This window comes from Musa acuminata, chromosome BXJ2-1 (genome assembly GCF_036884655.1).
Source record: "Musa acuminata AAA Group cultivar baxijiao chromosome BXJ2-1, Cavendish_Baxijiao_AAA, whole genome shotgun sequence".
In the NCBI taxonomy this organism is placed as follows: domain Eukaryota; kingdom Viridiplantae; phylum Streptophyta; class Magnoliopsida; order Zingiberales; family Musaceae; genus Musa; species Musa acuminata.
In genome coordinates, this window is record NC_088338.1 from 8899255 (window position 1) to 8917246 (window position 17992).

At 40.9% G+C, this 17992-nt stretch overlaps 2 protein-coding genes across 4 annotated transcripts; one reads left to right on the top strand and one right to left on the bottom strand.

Moving 5' to 3' along the window:
• Positions 1 to 4490: 4490 nt before the first annotated feature.
• On the top strand, positions 4491 to 5749 carry LOC103995038 (zinc finger protein GIS-like). Its single transcript, XM_065091597.1, has 2 exons — positions 4491 to 4898; positions 4963 to 5749. The coding sequence occupies exon 2, from the start codon at positions 4963 to 4965 to the stop codon at positions 5743 to 5745; it is 783 nt and encodes a 260-aa protein (XP_064947669.1). The 5' UTR covers positions 4491 to 4898; the 3' UTR covers positions 5746 to 5749.
• A 730-nt stretch (positions 5750 to 6479) lies between these two features.
• On the bottom strand, positions 6480 to 17107 carry LOC135584938 (uncharacterized). 3 transcript variants are annotated; one of them, XM_065093158.1, is made up of 9 exons: positions 16664 to 16938; positions 15760 to 16101; positions 15161 to 15420; positions 13065 to 13206; positions 12513 to 12884; positions 12241 to 12372; positions 10991 to 11119; positions 8545 to 10865; positions 6480 to 6616 (listed from the first exon to the last, which is right to left on the bottom strand). In XM_065093158.1, exons 1-8 carry the CDS (start codon positions 16784 to 16786, stop codon positions 8562 to 8564), a joined length of 3804 nt encoding a protein of 1267 aa, XP_064949230.1. In that variant the 5' UTR covers positions 16787 to 16938; the 3' UTR covers positions 6480 to 6616; positions 8545 to 8561. The 3 variants fall into 3 exon arrangements, with proteins under 3 accessions (XP_064949230.1, XP_064949232.1, XP_064949229.1); XM_065093160.1 differs by lacking the exon at positions 6480 to 6616 and having other exon boundaries at positions 8296 to 10865; positions 13065 to 13182; positions 16664 to 17107; XM_065093157.1 differs by lacking the exon at positions 6480 to 6616 and having other exon boundaries at positions 8296 to 10865; positions 16664 to 17107.
• Between the last annotated feature and the right edge of the window lie 885 nt (positions 17108 to 17992).

Consider the following 17992-nt stretch of genomic DNA (forward strand, 5'->3'; position numbering starts at 1 on the left):
CTTGGGACTTCATACAACTTGCCAAAGGCTACAGACGATCGATGAAGGAGACCGCATCAATGCTGTACTCATAAACAACATGATACCCACACTAGTTAATTAGTTCCATGCACAGATCTCGTACCAAAATGAATAGAGATTGAGAGACGTGATTGATTCCTACTTATTTGTAGGGCTTGCAAAACCATGGAATGACTCGAGGTGTATCAATAACAGCTTTATACTCCATTAAATCCTCCTCCTTGAATGTTACTTTTGAGATTATTTGAAGAAAACTGGATAGTCCAAGGCCCAAGGATCTCTACTGTTATGGTTATCCTACCTAGGAGAGAGAGAGAGAGAGAGATGAGGACTTGTACCAAAATGTATAAGCTAATTATTATGGGAAGTTGAGAGAGATTGGGAAGTGATTCCTACTTGTCTGTAGGACCTGCAAAGCAATGGAATAACTCAAGATGTGTATCAGTGATTAATAGCTACTCTATTTAAAGGTCTTTGAATATTACTTTGAGATGGATCACTTGCAAGAAACTGGAAGCTGTAAGGATTAAGGATCTCAGAAGAGCTTAGCTAGACTTAGTTTAGCAGCAGTAATTGGTTATCCTACAAAGAATAAGAACCTACTAGTTACTTGAAAGAACCTGGAGAGTATAAGGATCCCAGCAATACTAGTTGCAGAATCTTAGCTTACAACTAGTGCTGTTCTTGAGATCCTTCAAGGATGAAGATGAGATTCAAATGACTTGGCTTATTAAATGTGGAAGTTCAAACTAAGAAGCTACTTGTTTCATGCCATGTGAAATTATTGACCAGTTCAGTAAGATGAGTTTTCTTTCCTGAGAGGGGAGAAAAAGATGATTGCTCACTTCATATCTGAAATGAGACACTGAAAGCAAAAGAGAAGAGAAGAAAGAAAGGAAAAGAAAATAACAACACAAGGCAAAGGAAAAGAAAGAAAAAATAGCTTCTGAGACCAAAGTGTGGGCCTAAGTGACCTCTTTCAAGCTCAAATGAAGAGCAATGCTTTATCAACCCTATGAAACCAACCAATGGAACAAACACCTAACTTTATGCTTCAATGTTATTGTAAGAGTTAGGTTGTCCCTCCTGTGGCCATCCTCAGGATCAACATATGATGCTGTTTGTGGTCATCTCACAAAGAAGAAGGACCTACCAAAAGTTACATGGATACTAAGTTGAGATTGCTTTGAGAGAACCTGTGAAGGCCACCAGGAATAAGTTCCCACCAATGCTAGTTGCAGAAAATGAGATTCAAATGAGTTTGCTGATGGAATGCGGAAGCTCAAACTAAGGAGTTCCTCTTCTCATACTCTGGTGAGATGACTCCAAGTCTCACATCTGAAATGATACACAGAATAAAAGGGAAGAAAGAGAAGGAAAAGAAATGTGGCATTATGAGATATTCGACGAGCAAATAAGAAGCAATGCAGTCTCAACCCTATCATTACTTTCCCTGGCGAGACAAGTTTCAGGTGAAACCATAATCTCTGCGGCGACGATGGCCATCTTGTGCTTCCTTGTCATTGATTGCATCAGGCTATCCTCTGCTGTGGCCATCCTGTGATAATGATTCGGTGCAACCTAAACATTCACAGACTGTGGCCTATGGAAGCATCACTTGCTTCAGGTAACACCGAAGAAGATGACATGATCAATGGTCTTGAATTCGACCGATGAGCGAGCTTCGACGGTGGTGAAACGTAGGTATCAAGAAGAGATAAAAGACCTCATTTCCAGATGAGCGCAAAGAACACAAGTTGGATCCATGTAAACAGGGACTTGAACATGAGTTTCACAAACAGCAATGAGTCTGCATTGAAGCGATCTGTTTCGGAAACTCCAATCTGGGATCTAATAAAAGCCACAATGGCATCAAACTATTTCCAACAAATACAACTACAGATAAATAGAAAGCTCTCAGGAACGTGAGAGATAAAACTTTTCCTGGGATCACTTCTTTTAATGGCAGAGAGAGGGCCGAGGGGGGAAACAAGCATGGCCTACTGAGACCATGGACTTTGCTTTGCTTTCTTCATGATGTGGGGGCAAAACCTCAATGCTCACCATCGAATAATCTCAAGATCATATGGAGAAATGTTTGTCGATGGAGTCCTCTAAGAAAACAAGAGATGCTATTTTCTTACTGAGAAGTGGTGAATGATGCTGCAATGAGACTCTCCATCCACCACCACAGACTCATTCCAGATTCTACTCAAGACAATGCTATCTAACATACACATATAAATATAAATATATATATGTATGCATATATATAACTCAAAACATCATGAAAGAATGATACCTGTTTGATTGAAAGTTCGATATAGGTCAACATATGGATGCATCAGACAGTCAACAAATGTAGATTTCTTCTCTGTAGAAGTTCAAACTTGTTGTATGTTTTTTCATGCTGTGGACTAGCAGATGAAGGATCTGAAGTGCAATCAAATGCCAATAAATGGGCATAAAGATTTGGAATCTACCATTCTGTGTGTTTGTGGTGGCTTTCGAAGTCTAATCACAACTCACTTCATGTTAGCCAAGCAGGAATTCCCAAAGATAGATGAAAGGAAATCTTCCATGATAGCAGCAGTCCAATCCATCTAATCTAATCCAGAGATAAAGAGGATGTGCCCCAATCATTTTGAAGCTCCGGGGTGGCTCCACATCCCACTTGGGCATTCACAGTACATGCAAAGAGAAACCCCCACAACTCCCATCTCTCCCCTCTTCTCTTTTGGCCTCACTCGGAGGACATCACTAGTGACTTCAGCTTGGAGATGCCCTCTCTGGTGGTCCTAAATTTGGATCTCTCTTCCGACAGCACTATCAGTTATCAGTACCTTGAGAACACCACTAAAGTGTGCAGGAGCAGCACAGGCTCATCATCCATATTGACATTGATGTGGGTGTCAAAACATGTAGAAAGCGGTTCTCAAAACTCTGATGTGCTTGAACTCTACAGTAGACATTACTGTGTACTCCTTCCCCATCTTCTCTCTTTCTAGATGGTGTCTCGGTAGTGAACACATTGTTGTGCATGATACAACCAAGATGAAAGCAAAGCATTGTTATGAAGCTAATTTGACTTGTAGGACTCATAATAACCAATAATCGATTGGACTTTGGCATCAAAGCAAGAACTGTAACTGCTGCTTGAAAAAGATTGCAGAGTAAGACCTCAATGATATACTTTCTGACTGCATCAAACTGGTTCACATGCACTTAGTGAGCATAGAATGTACTGATCCATGAATCGTGGCTTTTATCAAGTCCTGATCTGCCAATCTGGCCGGAAGGACACAACCAACAGGACTTTACTTCACTGAAGGAGCCAATGAACGGAGAAGGGTAGCAGAAACAAGGCCAAGATCTTGTTTACATGATCGAAAATTCTGACGGTGTTGTTGATAGGGTGCAAGCAATTTTGTGAAGGCCATGTGGTACCGGGAACTTAATTGTGGTGGGACACATGAAAAGACAGAAGTAACTTTGATTAGGTGGCCACCTAAATGGAGCAAATGTGGATGCAGTGGGATGATGTTAGGGTTTCCAAGCTGGTAGACGACGGTGGAAGAGAGCAGAGATAAAGACAGGGATTGTACAGTTTTGTGAAGGAACAACTGCAGGATGGCTCAGGCATGCATGACTAAAGCAGAAACTTCTGCGCAAGTAGGGCAGGGTGGAGAGATATAGATGGATCTAGAGAGAGATTTAGTTATGCACAGAAGTTTAAGAGTGGTAGAACCTTTAGCTTTTGGATTGTAGGGTTTGTTGTTTTGTGTGTCAGGACCCCATGACTTGGTCATCAACTTACTATTTCAGCTGGAACCTATGCAGAACAACAGATACCTGAATACCCAAAAGCTCAAAGCTGCTATTTATGTGCATCCTAGAAAAAGGAGTGAACAAACTCACTGAAAGATACTTAACATCGAACTTGCCAGAAAGGACTCACCATGTGGCATGTAAGGACAGCCTTTGCATACACACAACTCTGCAGTGAGGAACAAATGTTAGGGTTCTATTTTTACCCTTACCACTCTCCGCAAGGAGCATGAATCACTGCACCTCACATGGAAGGACGGAGAGGTTTTGAACCTCATCAAAATCTCGATAAGCTTTGTTGGAAGATGATCGATCTAATTTGGAAGAAAAAAGGACCTTGGGGTTGGTTCATTGGAAAGAATAGGATCTTCATACCTGACATGGGAAGTATTTATGCTTTCCAGAGAATGAAATGGGTTGGGGATGGGTCATTAAACGTAGGAGAAAGTTGCAGGAGGGGAGATAGGTAGTATATGGCAGTCATTAAAAGAATCTTCACCTAGCAAAGTAAATCACCCAACAGCTTCAGGACCACCTCCACTTAATGTACTGGCTGATACAAAGAAGCCAACAGGTTTAAAGAAACTGCAGGGCAAACAATATCATGGAGTGTCACACTCAGAGAGAGTCCCACCCCCAGAGCTTGTCACGTACACATCTTCCATCTTGACTGATGGTTACACATGCATGGAAGCCACAGCGAGAGAAAGAGAGAGAGAGAGAGAGAGTGCCGTGATGTTGTTGTTACAGCACTGCTTGGTTGTTCTTTGAGAAGCCAAAAGCCTTGTTCATAAGAGAGCCATTCTGTCATTTAACCTGTTGAAGAAGAAGAAGAAGAAGAAGAGGAAGAAACGATCTCAGCTCTTGCTCTGCATCTCACGCTAATGGGAAGGAAGAACGAGATCAACCTCCTATCCTGAGAAAAGAGAGAGAGGCCTGCAATAACTCTTCTTCCTAATTCCTTTCTGCTTCTCTCCGTTTCTCTCACTTCGATCCTCAAATCTAGGACGGCAAGATCTCTCTGCATCGCTCTCCTTCGTCCTCAACTGGTACTCTCTCCCAAGATCTTGTGTTCTCCAAAGCTACTAAACTTACTACACACTTCCGACGCAGATGGGTGGGCGCGAGACCCGCGACTTCATGAGTGTGGACGCCTTCTCCCAGCTCCCGTTCTTAAGGCCCGCCCACGACAAGCCCTCCTCCAACGCCTCAGGCATCCGCCTCTTTGGCGTCGAAGTCCCCCGCGAGCCTCACGAAGACCCCCGCGAGCCTCACGACGCCGAGGAATCCTCCAAGGACCTCACCGCCAACACCAACACCGGCGACGGCGGGGGCGGTGGGAGTGAGAGCGGGCGCCGGTTCGAGTGCCACTACTGCTGCCGCCACTTCCCCACGTCGCAAGCCCTTGGCGGCCACCAGAACGCCCACAAGCGCGAGCGCCACCACGCGAAGCAAGCTCAGCTGCACCCGGCCATGGTGGCATCGCTCCACCACCAGCCATCCGCTCTCGACGGCCATGGCGTCTATGGATTCAACTACCACCACCAACACCTACACCACTGCCGTCTTGGATTTGATCCCGCTGCCCCTCCCCACTACTCTCCATGGCGCACCGGTGCCAGCGTAGGCGCTCGTTTCTTTATGGGGCCTGGTGCGGCGGCGGCGCCGATCACCGGGAGCCCATTGATACGGAGAGTTCCGGCCGGCGTGCATGGCGGCGGACGCACGGGTTTGATTCCTAGTAGTGATGGGGTGATGCCATTGCCGCTGATACGAGAAGATATAGCGGGCGTTGGTTGGAGTGGTAATGCTGCTATTTCTTCTTCGTCTTCAAGTAGTCAATTTGCTTATGAGTCGATGCAAACGGAGACCGTGAGTTTGGATTTGCACCTGTAATATGAAATCGTATATATATAAATATATATTCTTTGCTTCCATCGTTCTTTCTATTTATTTATTTTACATAATTAACTTAATAAACAAGAAAACAATTTAAAAAAAAACTCTACAGCCATACCACATGCGAAGTTTAATTATATTAAAATATTATCGATCACTCATACTGGAATTTAATGCATCCAAATATGAAAGTTACTGTTATTTCTAAACCATCATGGATGATGAGAGAACTTTTCCTTTCTTTTTGTTTGAGGAAATAGGCATGATAAGGGACATTGATGTTAGTGCTAAAAGTTTAAGATCAGTAGCAGGAAGGATGCAATGGAGCTAATTTCATGACAACAATCATTTTGGAGTACTGACAAAAAGAAAAAAGAAAAGAAAAAAAAAGAAGATTGATTCCCGTCAGGTGATGCTACTGCATATGTTAAGACCTGTGTTCTACTGTTCCATGTCATGCACATAATAATTTTCCCAGCCAATAATCCAATTTTTCTTCTAATTAGCTTTACACAGAAGCTAAGAAATCATTTCAGTGGGTGGGCACACCGAGTAGTACAATTGTCTACAAATTATCATCAAGCCCCAGTACCAATATCATTATTGCTGTCATCACACACTGGGACAAGATTCACACTTTTTATAAAAGGGATCTCACTGGGGCACTGATGAATTATAAGAAATCCAAGAACATGTATCTATCTTTCTTCACATGGATTAGTCTAATATAATTGGGACAAAATTTCATGAGTTACATTCCTCTAAGCTTCTGGTTTTTAGCTAGACCAGGAACAATAAATGGCACAAGCATGCAGCCTTGCAGGATTTGGACTTACATTCTCATGTGGTAGATAATGTTGTTTCCAACCTGCAATAAATGAAAAGTCAGGTTAATCCAACAGTCCTACCAAACATCAAGTTGCCTATCGGAGTCCACAGCTATCTATTAATGTCCTCAGAAACAGATGCTTAATAGTGAATAACACAGCAAGATGTTGAAGAAAGGAACGTCCTCTTGTAAAACCAGAAGAGATGAAGACCACTGCCAACTCATTTCTCCATGGCCCCATATCCACTTTGAAGGACAAAAATTATTGCAGTCCAGTTCCAAAGCTTGACAAAGAAATCAAATATTGGAATCATGCATGCCAGGCCAAACAAACAAGAACAGTCATGGGTTGCATTCAGATCATGCAATAAAAGTTCAAGAATTTTGCAAGAAGTGTAATTTATTCTCCTTACTACAGATTAAAAAGATGAAATATCAGGTCCAGTTCACTTTGTTGTACCAGTACAGGTTTGCATCAAAAAAGATCGACATCAACTGAAATCATGACATATGTAGCAAGTAAAATAATAATTGTGTCAATGTAGGTCCAAAATGTTATCAGACAAGAACATCAAAAGGTGTTCAAATAAATAGTTTCTCAGCACGATTCCCATTTATGAACTATAGCTAGCCTTTCACTACAACAGTTGTTATCACCAACGTTTGACACGCCAACTAGCCTCTACCATCCTCATCATGACTACATTTAGGATTTGAACCTGCTCACAGACCAAAACAAACTGATCAAACTCTGAATCCAGGTGTACAACACCTATTAAATCCTCCAATCTGCTAGACCAAACTAGCAATGATCTTGCTTGAACAATTCAAGTGGCTATTTGGAAGTCATATGGTAGAATCTCAAGAGAAAACTCAGGATCTAGCAAAGGCAACTCATTCTTTGAATGTTGAGGTGGGGAAATAAACCAACCACAAAGTTGACGCGTATCAACGATGGAGAATATCCATTCAACAAACTCTGCTACAGTTTGACCAGCTCATCTGTCACAACACCATCAAATCAAAATGGACAATATTTTCCCCAACGATCGATATGAAAAATTTTCCCTAACAATATTTTTCCTAACTTGAGCATGGGAGAAGAATTCTACAGGGCAAATTCTTGGGTGCTCTATGTTTCTGCAAGTCAAAACTTCCTAGTCTGATACTTCTATCTATTGCTTGTTGCACTCTGTTCTCCAAGGCATTCTAGATGATCAGTCGAAAAGTTATCAAGAATTAGAATTAAGATAGGCCTGACCAAGTCAGATCATGATAACACTTGCAGCAAGAAACCTACACCTTACCCACTAAAGAAGAAACTTAAATGACAACATGCTGGGAAAAGACTCCAGTGTAAAGTTATCTAAAACAAAATAAAGATCCTCAAGAGTGCTCCGAAACCAATGGTCAGGTAAATTGAGTAAAGAAACTGTATGTTCATAAGGCATGTTGTAGAATTCTGTGAATAGAAAGGATAGATAAATCGAAACTAGTATCTGAGGAGCAATTCAAATCAAAGAGAAGAACAAAGTTGAATAGATATTGTGCTGACTTGGTATTTTACATCTTCCAGATACTTGTTAAACGATAATATGAGTGTCTTTTATTTTTTGCTAAAATTCGGCCAGTTCATGATGAAGATGTTAAGATCTTCATGAGCTCCTGTAGAAACAACAACATTGGCTTTCCAAAACAAGTCTTTTGAAGAAAATATATTCCAAGTGCTAGGAATGTCAATACTATAGTAAGCAACCAAATTTTCATAAACAATGATAGAGGTTTGGAGGAAAAAAGATATACCACAACCACTCGATTTTCATTTTTACAATCCGAAACAAGAAGCACAAATTGGACACACCAACCAAAGAATATATGCTAAAATTTTTGGCAAAGATTATTTATATCAACCACAATTGCTCACACTTTCACAGCTGGAGCAGCAAAGTCTAACGAATGCAGCATACCTGCTGGATGAACTGCATTAAAGGAAAGAAAATCTTGCATCATTTTTAGAAGAAAATAAGCAGTACTCTTCAACCTTTATTTCCTCTTTCGAGCAAACCTGACCCTGAGCTGTACTTAAGTTGGAAATAAATCCTTCCATACCTCCATCTTTCAAAGACGGTAGTTTACCATTAAATCCAGCAGTAGTTCCAGCCATTGGACCACCAAAGTGAAATAAAGAGAAGGATGGACTCTCATTATGTGATTTAACACAATGTTCAGCATTGTTATTTTTCCCTGCAGATGGTTTTGATGGGAGCTGTCTATCTGAAAATGACCTTCCAGGAAAACACTGACTACCTATTGGTTCAACTGAAGTGTGTAACTGCTGAAACCTACAGGAGTTGGAAAGCTTGTTTTGGAATTTTGAGTTTCCAACATTCATTCTGTCAGTTGTCTGGTACAAGAATTGCTTGCTTCGGTCAAAAACAGGAACAGTCAATGGTTGTACATTATTGCAATGCATGCTGAAATCTGATGGTCTATTTGCCGGCAGACCATAACTAAGATGACTTTGGAGCAAACAGTGATTTGCCTGAGGAAGTGGCACGAATCCATTACAAGGAGGAGCTGACCACAAACCTACATTTCTGGTATGGTAGCTCACAGTTGGTGAGGGAATAAATGGAACATGTATACTATGGTTTGGCACTGGAAGCATATGATTCAGTGGAGGAGCCACAACAAAACCAAATCGTCCATTATTTGAGTCTTGGCCAGAACTTGAGTTCTCTCCTGAAAAATCACATTCTACATGGTTCTCAGCTGGAAATCCAGCAGAACTATTTGCCAAAGAACCATCTCCATTTGTCATAATCTTGTCATCTGGAGATTCATCTAGATATCTATGGAAGGAATCACTATTATATATTGATGCATCTCCGCCACAAGATTGTTGGCAAGCATCTTCTGAATCTGAAGTCAAGGATGATTCTGCATTTTGAGGACTTGAAGAGCTGGTGCTGCCATCCCCCTCACTAGGACAAGAGAAGCAATTATCCGAACTAGAAGAGCTCCTTACTGGCTCAGAACAACTGATTTTAATGGGGCTCTGTTTTTCTTCTATATTATTGTTTGAATGATATTCTGTCCTTTTTACAAGGCCAAATCCATTCTGAAAAGCAGTGTTAATATTAGAACCAAACTTGTCTGAATTATCATGATCTTCATGATACTGACAACTAATCGAAGTGTCAACTTTGCCTGAACACTCGGATGAGCACATATTATCAAATGACTCAAATCCAATAGGTTGATGATGTCCATTTTCACCTTTGTCAAAACCAATCTCCTTCAAGGGTTCAACCCCACTAACAGTTCTCAGGGTGTTCTTAGAATCAGGATTGCCTGTAGAGCACTTTTTCCGTGCAGCCAGTGGCTCCCAAATCTGCTTTGTATGGAGAATCTCTTTGCTTGCAGTATCACCAACATGCTTTGTTTTCATACTGCCAAGATTATCTGGCAAGTAACAGCCATTACCGTATTTGGCATTCCGATAGGAACACCTAGGCAAATCCATCGCACGTTCTGTTTTACTGACAGTCTTGATCTCCCTACCCAATCTAATCATAGAAATGTGATACCCATCCTTTTCACTGTAATCATCTTGTTGACATCTACAAGACTGAAGGTCAAATTTATCTCGAACTCTAGAATGTGAACAGTGAAATTTGAGATTGCATTTTCGATGATTATTCTTCACAAACCTTTCTCTTGGTGGCCTGCGCAAGCCATTTATGCCCCTAGAAGAACATACCCTGGAATCAGCCTCCTCTTGTTGATTGATACACTCATCACTAATATAACATCGACGTCTATCATACCAGTTGGATGCCTGATCAAAAAGATAATCTTTCCTAGGTCTCAATTTCCGGTTCAATGATTTTGAACACTCGGATGCATTCCTGTTATAAAATTTTTCATAAACATCGGTTTGCTGTGGTAGAGCATCAGTCATGTAAATACTTCCACATGAGGATAGTTCATCAGCAATATCAGGAGAAACAGGGCATTCAAGCAGAGAAATATCTCTTGGTTCACTAACAAAATCTCCAGAATCAGGAATGTTAATTGATTCACCATGAGTACTTGAGGATGATCCATTTGTAGTTGCAGGAAAAACATCACAAAGTGACTTTGATTCAATAAGCTTCCTTTCCTTCCCTTTCTCTTTTAGCCTCTCTTTTCTTCTAAGCTTCTTTTCCCGTTCTTTTGTCCTCCTCCTCTCCTTACGCTCTTCTTCTTTGTTTTTCTCTTTTTCCTCTTCCTCAAGAAGTCTAGTCTGAAAGATTATTAGATGAAATTAAAATGTAAAACAATGGCCACTTCACATAACCTTCCTGCCATTTTAAAATGGAAAATTTTGGTTTTAAATTTTAATTGAATAGCCCAGCAACAACAGCATACCTGCTTTTCTAATGTAATAATTTCTTTACAAGCAACATGAAGCCGTTCTTCCAGCAATTTTAGCGCAAGACAAACAAATATACAGTGTGCATTTTGCCGTGCTGTACCTTCTCTGAAAGCCTTTTCCACCTGGGAGAACATAACCAGTTAGTTACAAAGTGATGCTTGGTCTTTTCATTGTATGCATATGAGAGAATTGGTACAATACATGATTCATGTTTTCCCTCTTTCTCCTTTCCAAGAATATACTTTTACTGGTGCTATCAAATAGAGCAGGGTCATAGCCACCTAGGATTCCAATTCATATCTGATATGATGAGCTATTGGATCCAGAAATATTATCAGGTTCACATTGGATTATCAGGTCCAATGAAGATTTATGTTCAAGCTATAACTAAGAAACATAAAGATAAAAGGCCTTTACTGTAATACAGCCTAATATAAACACAAGGGACGTGTAATACTACAAAGTTATATAACTCGTTCCACCAGATGGCTCTTGAAAATCATTGATCAACAACGTGACAGATGCAAGAACCACATTGTCTGAAGTAATAAAGATAAACACACACTGTACCTGCTGCCATGAATAACATTATCACTGCATTTTTTTTTTATTCATAGACGCAAGAAACAACTTCTCTTTGACCACTCTTCTCTTTATTTATCATATCCTTGATTTTTTTTCATATTTTGCAACCCTATGTTTGAAGTTGTTCCTGGAGTACCAAACTATTTTTATCCATGCATGCAGAAGTGACAGCAATAAATGAAGAGTATGTTGGTGTAAAATAAATGATATGTACAGAATGCTTTCTAGGTTGTGATAGTTCAAGTTTCAATCAGCACAAGGAATATTGCACCAACCTGTGTTGTCTAAATCTTACTGGCACCAATTAATTTGCGTTATAGCTAGAATTTCTGACCAATTCAGGCAAGCAAGTGTGTTGATGTATCTTGCCAAGATGCATTATACCAGTCAAAATCCCCCGTGTCATCATTATTCAAAATTTGAGATGACGTGATGGTAACCTGAGTCCCAAATGTAGTTTTCATTACTATGTTACCTTGCTGGTGGTTTGCTAAACCTAGTCAGAACAGCATCCTAGAAATATAATTAATTGAAATTGCTGCATGCCAAATAAATTTATCATGGTAATTAAATAAAGGTTTCAGAAGTATATGACTAATGGAAGAACAAAACAACTATGGGCAGAACATGATGGTATGGCATCAAAATTAAGACATACCTGTTCTTTGAAAATTACAGTTGCAGCATCTAGAAGAAACTCCCTAGCAAGTTCAGGACTCTTAGCATGCTTCTGTGACCGGGAACCACCGCCATCAAGTTCATCTCCATCTTTATCCATTACATCATCATCCTTTGTTGCAGATAATCAATAAGCCAGACAAAATAGAATGTAAGAAAACTAAAAGAAATTTGGTGAATACGAATAGTATCATCACTAACAAATATCTTATTTATAAGCATTAACAAAAATCACATTCCCATGGCAAATACCTCTTCTTCCTCAGCTTCCTCAGCATGTTCAAAAAACCTTCTAATACTTTCCCCCACTGTTATTGTCACAAAACCATCACCTACTATAAGCCTGCGATGGACACAATGTTGTCCCTTGAGTGCATGAGCTTTTACACAGAGTTCAGTGCAACGACCATCGAGTTTCCAAGCTCTTAATGTAATAAAGCATGCACCTAAACCACCCAGATCAAGTCCAGTCACTTGGACCCTTCCGTTCATGCCTACATCTTCAAAGTCCAATATATCTGTTTGTCCTTCACCAGTTCCAATTGCCCATTCAAAATGGTGATAAGTTCCAACTGTATCAGTAAAAGACTGGTGCCAGTCAGCTTGAACAGTATCCTCTGATACCTGAACATGTAAATATGTCAAAGTCATTTGGTACCTTGATTAGCAAAGAACATTCAAAGTTTTGATAATGAATTTTGTAACAGATCGCATTTGAGAAGAGAAATTTAACATTAAGATGACAATTTGGACAAGCAAAATAAAGATAACATTATCATCACTGATATTTCTGGCGAAGCAAACCTCATATTGGAAAGCTGAATCTGCAACACAAAACCACTTAGTGCAGCGAGGTTGCTTCCGCATGCGCTTCAATTCTTTCAACTCCTTGAATTCACGAACGACATTTCTTCTGCAATCTCTGCAAAACCTCTTGCTGTCAAACCTGTGGCATTGAAATTGAATTTACAACAGTAGTAAGCAAGCAAATGTTCAGAGAAGTGGTTGACTTATGCAGGAGGTCAAGGTTCTGCATAGTGCATGTATGTTCACATTTAAATATTGTAAATATTACTAAAGGAATATTAACAAGTATCAAATAAGAAACCATGAAATTCAGTACAAATAAACAGTAATATTAACCAACTATAGGATGAGATTCATTAAAGACCTATTTGAAGGATGAATAAAACCAAATGGGCAAATGTGTAAGAGGTAAATGCTATAAGGACCTATGTACAATGCCAAAAATAACAACAATAGTTAAGTAAAAAATAATCATATTATGAGGAACAAAAAGAAAAAAAGCAGCCGCATATTCTGCCTATGAATGCATGGAATTTGTAATGTATTCATATGAAGATGATTGGAGCCATAAAGTTGTAAATACACCGGTTCATAGCTTCCTCCTTTAATTGTCATATCCATTCAATTCATCTCTCTTCTTAGACTTTTTCAAGCTTCTTTTCTTTTGAAAAGTAACCACCTATTGCAAATAAGTTTCTGTGGCACATTGATTGGTATGTAACAGTTGGACCAGTAAATAACAACCAATACATACTTACCGGTGGATATCAACTGGTCAAACCAAGAACATGAGTCAGTATGTATTGCTGATAGCTGTAGATACCAGTCTATACAACCAGAAAATACAAGTTGTGCATACCGGACTAGACCAATAAATGTCACTTGATAGGTACCAGTCCAATAGGTTTTTAAAACCTTGGTTAAAACAATAAACTACAAGTTAACTGTGAGACCACTTCGAACAAAGCTGGCATGTTTATAACCTAGAGTGGTATAGAATGCCTGTGATGGGCACCAAGCCAGAGCAATTCTAGACTACAGAATCAACAATATTATGGGATTTAGAAAGTTGAAGATGATATGATGTACTTAGTTTAATCATCTTCACAAAATTTTCCAATACATCCTCCTTCCTTTATGTAATAAAGGCTAAGGTTAATAACTTCAATCATGGTATTACCATGCTAAAGTTCAAATACAAATTACCATCAAACTTCAAGAAGCCATTGAACTAGTTGAGCAACTACATCAATAGCAGTTAGAATACCCTTTTTTTTTCTCGGCTAAAATTCTGTTAAATATTTACCCTATAATCATTCACTCTCTTTGTCAACATGACTTTTTCCCGTTGTCCGTCCTATTTCACTTTCAATCTTCTGCAATCAAACACAACTTCAATTGTTTTATTGTTCAGTTACCAGCTATTTGCATCTAACATCACTCTCAATCTAATAACTAACAATTTTGGGGATAGAAGCTATCTGCTCTATTTATCTTTAAAAATTACCTTGGAGCCTATACAGACATACCAATACGATAAGCTTGATCTTTAAAGTTTTGTAGTTCAGTCTAGCAACAACCTCTTCTTTCCTCTTTTGGTTCAAATGATCATTATCCTTGCCAAAAACAACTGTCTGAGATTCTATGGTAGGACAGCATTCTTTTAGTTAAATACTTTATAGACCATATATGCATATAGAATGCTTATAGTAACTTAGTACCAACCAAGGTTCGCCGTACCGTACCGTACCGGCGTTTCGACCCGGGCTCGGTACCGGTACGGTACGGTATACCGCTCGGTACACCCAGGTGTACCGAGCGGTACACCCAGGTGTACCGAGCGGTACACCCAGGTGTACCGAGCACTGTAGCACCGCTAGCCTGTCGGACCGGTACAGGGCGGTCCGCGTACCGCTAGCCTGTCGGACCGGTACGTACCGCCCGTACCGGGCGGTACAGTCCGGTACGGCAAACCTTGGTACCAACCACTACCTTTTTTTTCAGTTGATAGTAACTTATTAAGAATCATTATCCCCTATGAAAAAGATGTTCCCACAAAAGAAAACAAAATTAAGAGGAAAAATAATTCCCACCTGTACATAAGCCTCTCAATGAAATCTTCTTCCTTCATACGCAGGAGGGATGATCTAGTTTCCTCGCCCAGGGCAGACCAAAAATCCACAAGTGTATCACACGAAAGCCTTGCAGTGTGCAAAGCACAGGTTTCTCGGGTTCCATGCCCTCTACCATAATTAGCCATCCCTTGGCTAATCCAACCCCGGCCTTCACCACCGCACGCGTCAGGGTAAAGCAATTCACGTTCATGTTCCCTAGCTCGAGCACTATCAAACACCTACACAACAACCAAAAATGGAAGAGTGATGCATTTCAACAATGTGATAATCAGAAAAGAAACATGGTAATGCAATAAGATGGATTATTAGTCTGCCACTTTGAAACTAATAATTTTCTTGGTAAGGTTAAGATCAACAAAGGAAATCTACCTACACCAAAAGACCATATGTAGAAAGGCAAGAAATAGAAAGATCAGATGTAGAAAAGAGAGAACCATACAAATTAAGGATACCTACAAGGTTGGCAGATCAGAATAAGCAAAAATATTGCATTAAGCTATAAAATTACATGTTTTAAAACACTAAAAAGAAGGATCACAATAGCACGTATTACTTACATTCTGGAGTGTCTTCAGTGACCTTGCACATATGAAGCAGTCGAGAACTGTCAGAACACCATTCTTAGTCGCTGTCAGGCCTCCCCAAGGATGCAATGATGGATCCTGCACCTCATGATCATTTCTGTACTGAGATTGGCAAGTTCCTTCACTACCAAAATATCGAAAACTGGCACCTTCCTGCTGCAATGACTTTCCATAGGTGATAATCTGTGAGAAGCCTTCCAGAAGCAATCCGTTGCACCTGGAACAGTAGAGGTTCCTTCTAGCTTGTTCAAACAGTGTCTGTTTATCTAGTCTCAGGAGCTCCTTTCGTGTGTGAAGGGGTAGCTCGCTCCAGAACTAATTCATTTGCATTGATAATAAGATTAATGCTTGGCATACCAAACCATGTAAATTAATAAATGAATAAAAATAAATTCATCAAGAACAGAAAAGGCATCATTGTTTATTAGTTGGCAAAACAACATAGGAGTCCCAAGAGAGACTTCTTTTATTTTCTTTGTTCATCGTTCACTTATATCTAAAAATGCAAGCCGGCCTGTTCAGCAATTAATATTTGTCAAACACGAGCATAACAGATTGTTGGACCTAAATTCGTACTGCCCAATATAAGCATACAGTGAACATATTAAGATATGCTGATAACCTCCTGTTTCGGCCCTGGTTTTTGTGTCATCTTATCGAAGCCAAAACGTAATTTGCTCCATATAAATTCCCGAACCATTCTACCCTCTCATCCAAACAAATGAAGATTTATCTCATGTAAAACCCCCAAAAATCAATCCACAACTCAGAAAAGGAAAGCAAAAAAATAAAAAAAACCAGATCCAAATCAAGAACTAAGCTCAAACAGACGTGAAGACAAATCGAGACACCAAAACCGATCGATCCGAGCAATTACCTTCTGTAGCCGATCGAAGGTGATGCTATCGCGGTGCTTGGACCAGATGCCATCGGGCGACGCCGATCGGGCGGGCGCCAGGGCACTGCCGAGTTGCGCGCTCCTCGTCAACAGACCAGGCATCTTGTCTCGTTCCTCCCCTCAACAGCAAAGCCTCGCGGATCCGCCTCTCCTCAAGCTGTCCATCCCAGCCACCAGGGAATCCGAGTCAGACCGGACGCGAAAAGGCGGTCGTCGTCGGCAGCAGTGGCAGCGGAGCGGGATCTGAGGGCCGTCGGATGGGGATCGCAGGGATCGGCCGCGGAGGCGATCGGAACCGAGGAGGGAACGCGTGGAGGGGGTTACGATGGGCGAGAGGGACGGTGAAGAGGGGGGGGGGGGGGGGGGGGGGGGGCGGGGGTTTCTCGATGTGATTTGATCGCTTTTTTAGTCGCTGGGTTAAAAAGGCGAAGGTTAAGTCCTCCGTTAACCGTTCCCGGTTATATTTCTCTTATGGCGGTGACATTTCGCTTCTTTGAAGGGGCGTTTCCGCAAGAGAAGACATCGGAGCGCACGAATATTAATCCCCTCCGTGGCGGCCGTAACAAGCGTCCGCGCGCAATGGTGCGAGTTCCACGTGGGGACCCACCGGAATCGAGGTGGCCCACGTTAGTCGGAGGCCGTGGCCACAGCACTGTCGATCACCAAGCAGCGGGCGCCGCACTAACGTGTTCCGCAAGTGAGGAGTGAACGTGTGCGATTAAAGAGATCTGCCGTCCGCTGCTTCCAGAGAAACTAATCAGACGGTGGATAGCGCGATGGCATATGAGGTTCTTGGATTTGATCCTGACCATCAGATTTGACAGGATGTAAAATAGATGGTTAGGATTGTCTTCGAGGGTGGGACCAGCCATGAGCTCTTTCTTTTGCGGAAGACCCCTCTATGAAATAAATTATTACATAAACCTTCTTTAAAATTCCGTAAATAGAATGTTAACTGAAATGACTATTTTAACCTCCTCCACGATAGTACTCCTCTTCATATACTTGAGTGTGTTTTGGTCATTTAAAGGTGCGGCTCCGAAAGGTCACCTCTGAAAGAATTTTCCACCTGTTTATTTTTACTCACTCGTTCAACCCGACGTAGCGGCCTAGAAAGATGGTGTAGAGGTAAGTCCCTGTGTGCCCCATGCGATTTCCAATTATGAGACTGGTAAGTTCTAGGGTGACGTTGTTATCGTCGGAAGTGGAGAGGTCGTTCGGAAGGAGTAACCCGGATGGGGCATTAATTCCTTGAAATAATTTCGCCACCCGCACCTGATGAAATAGAACAGCCTGGCTTATCATAGT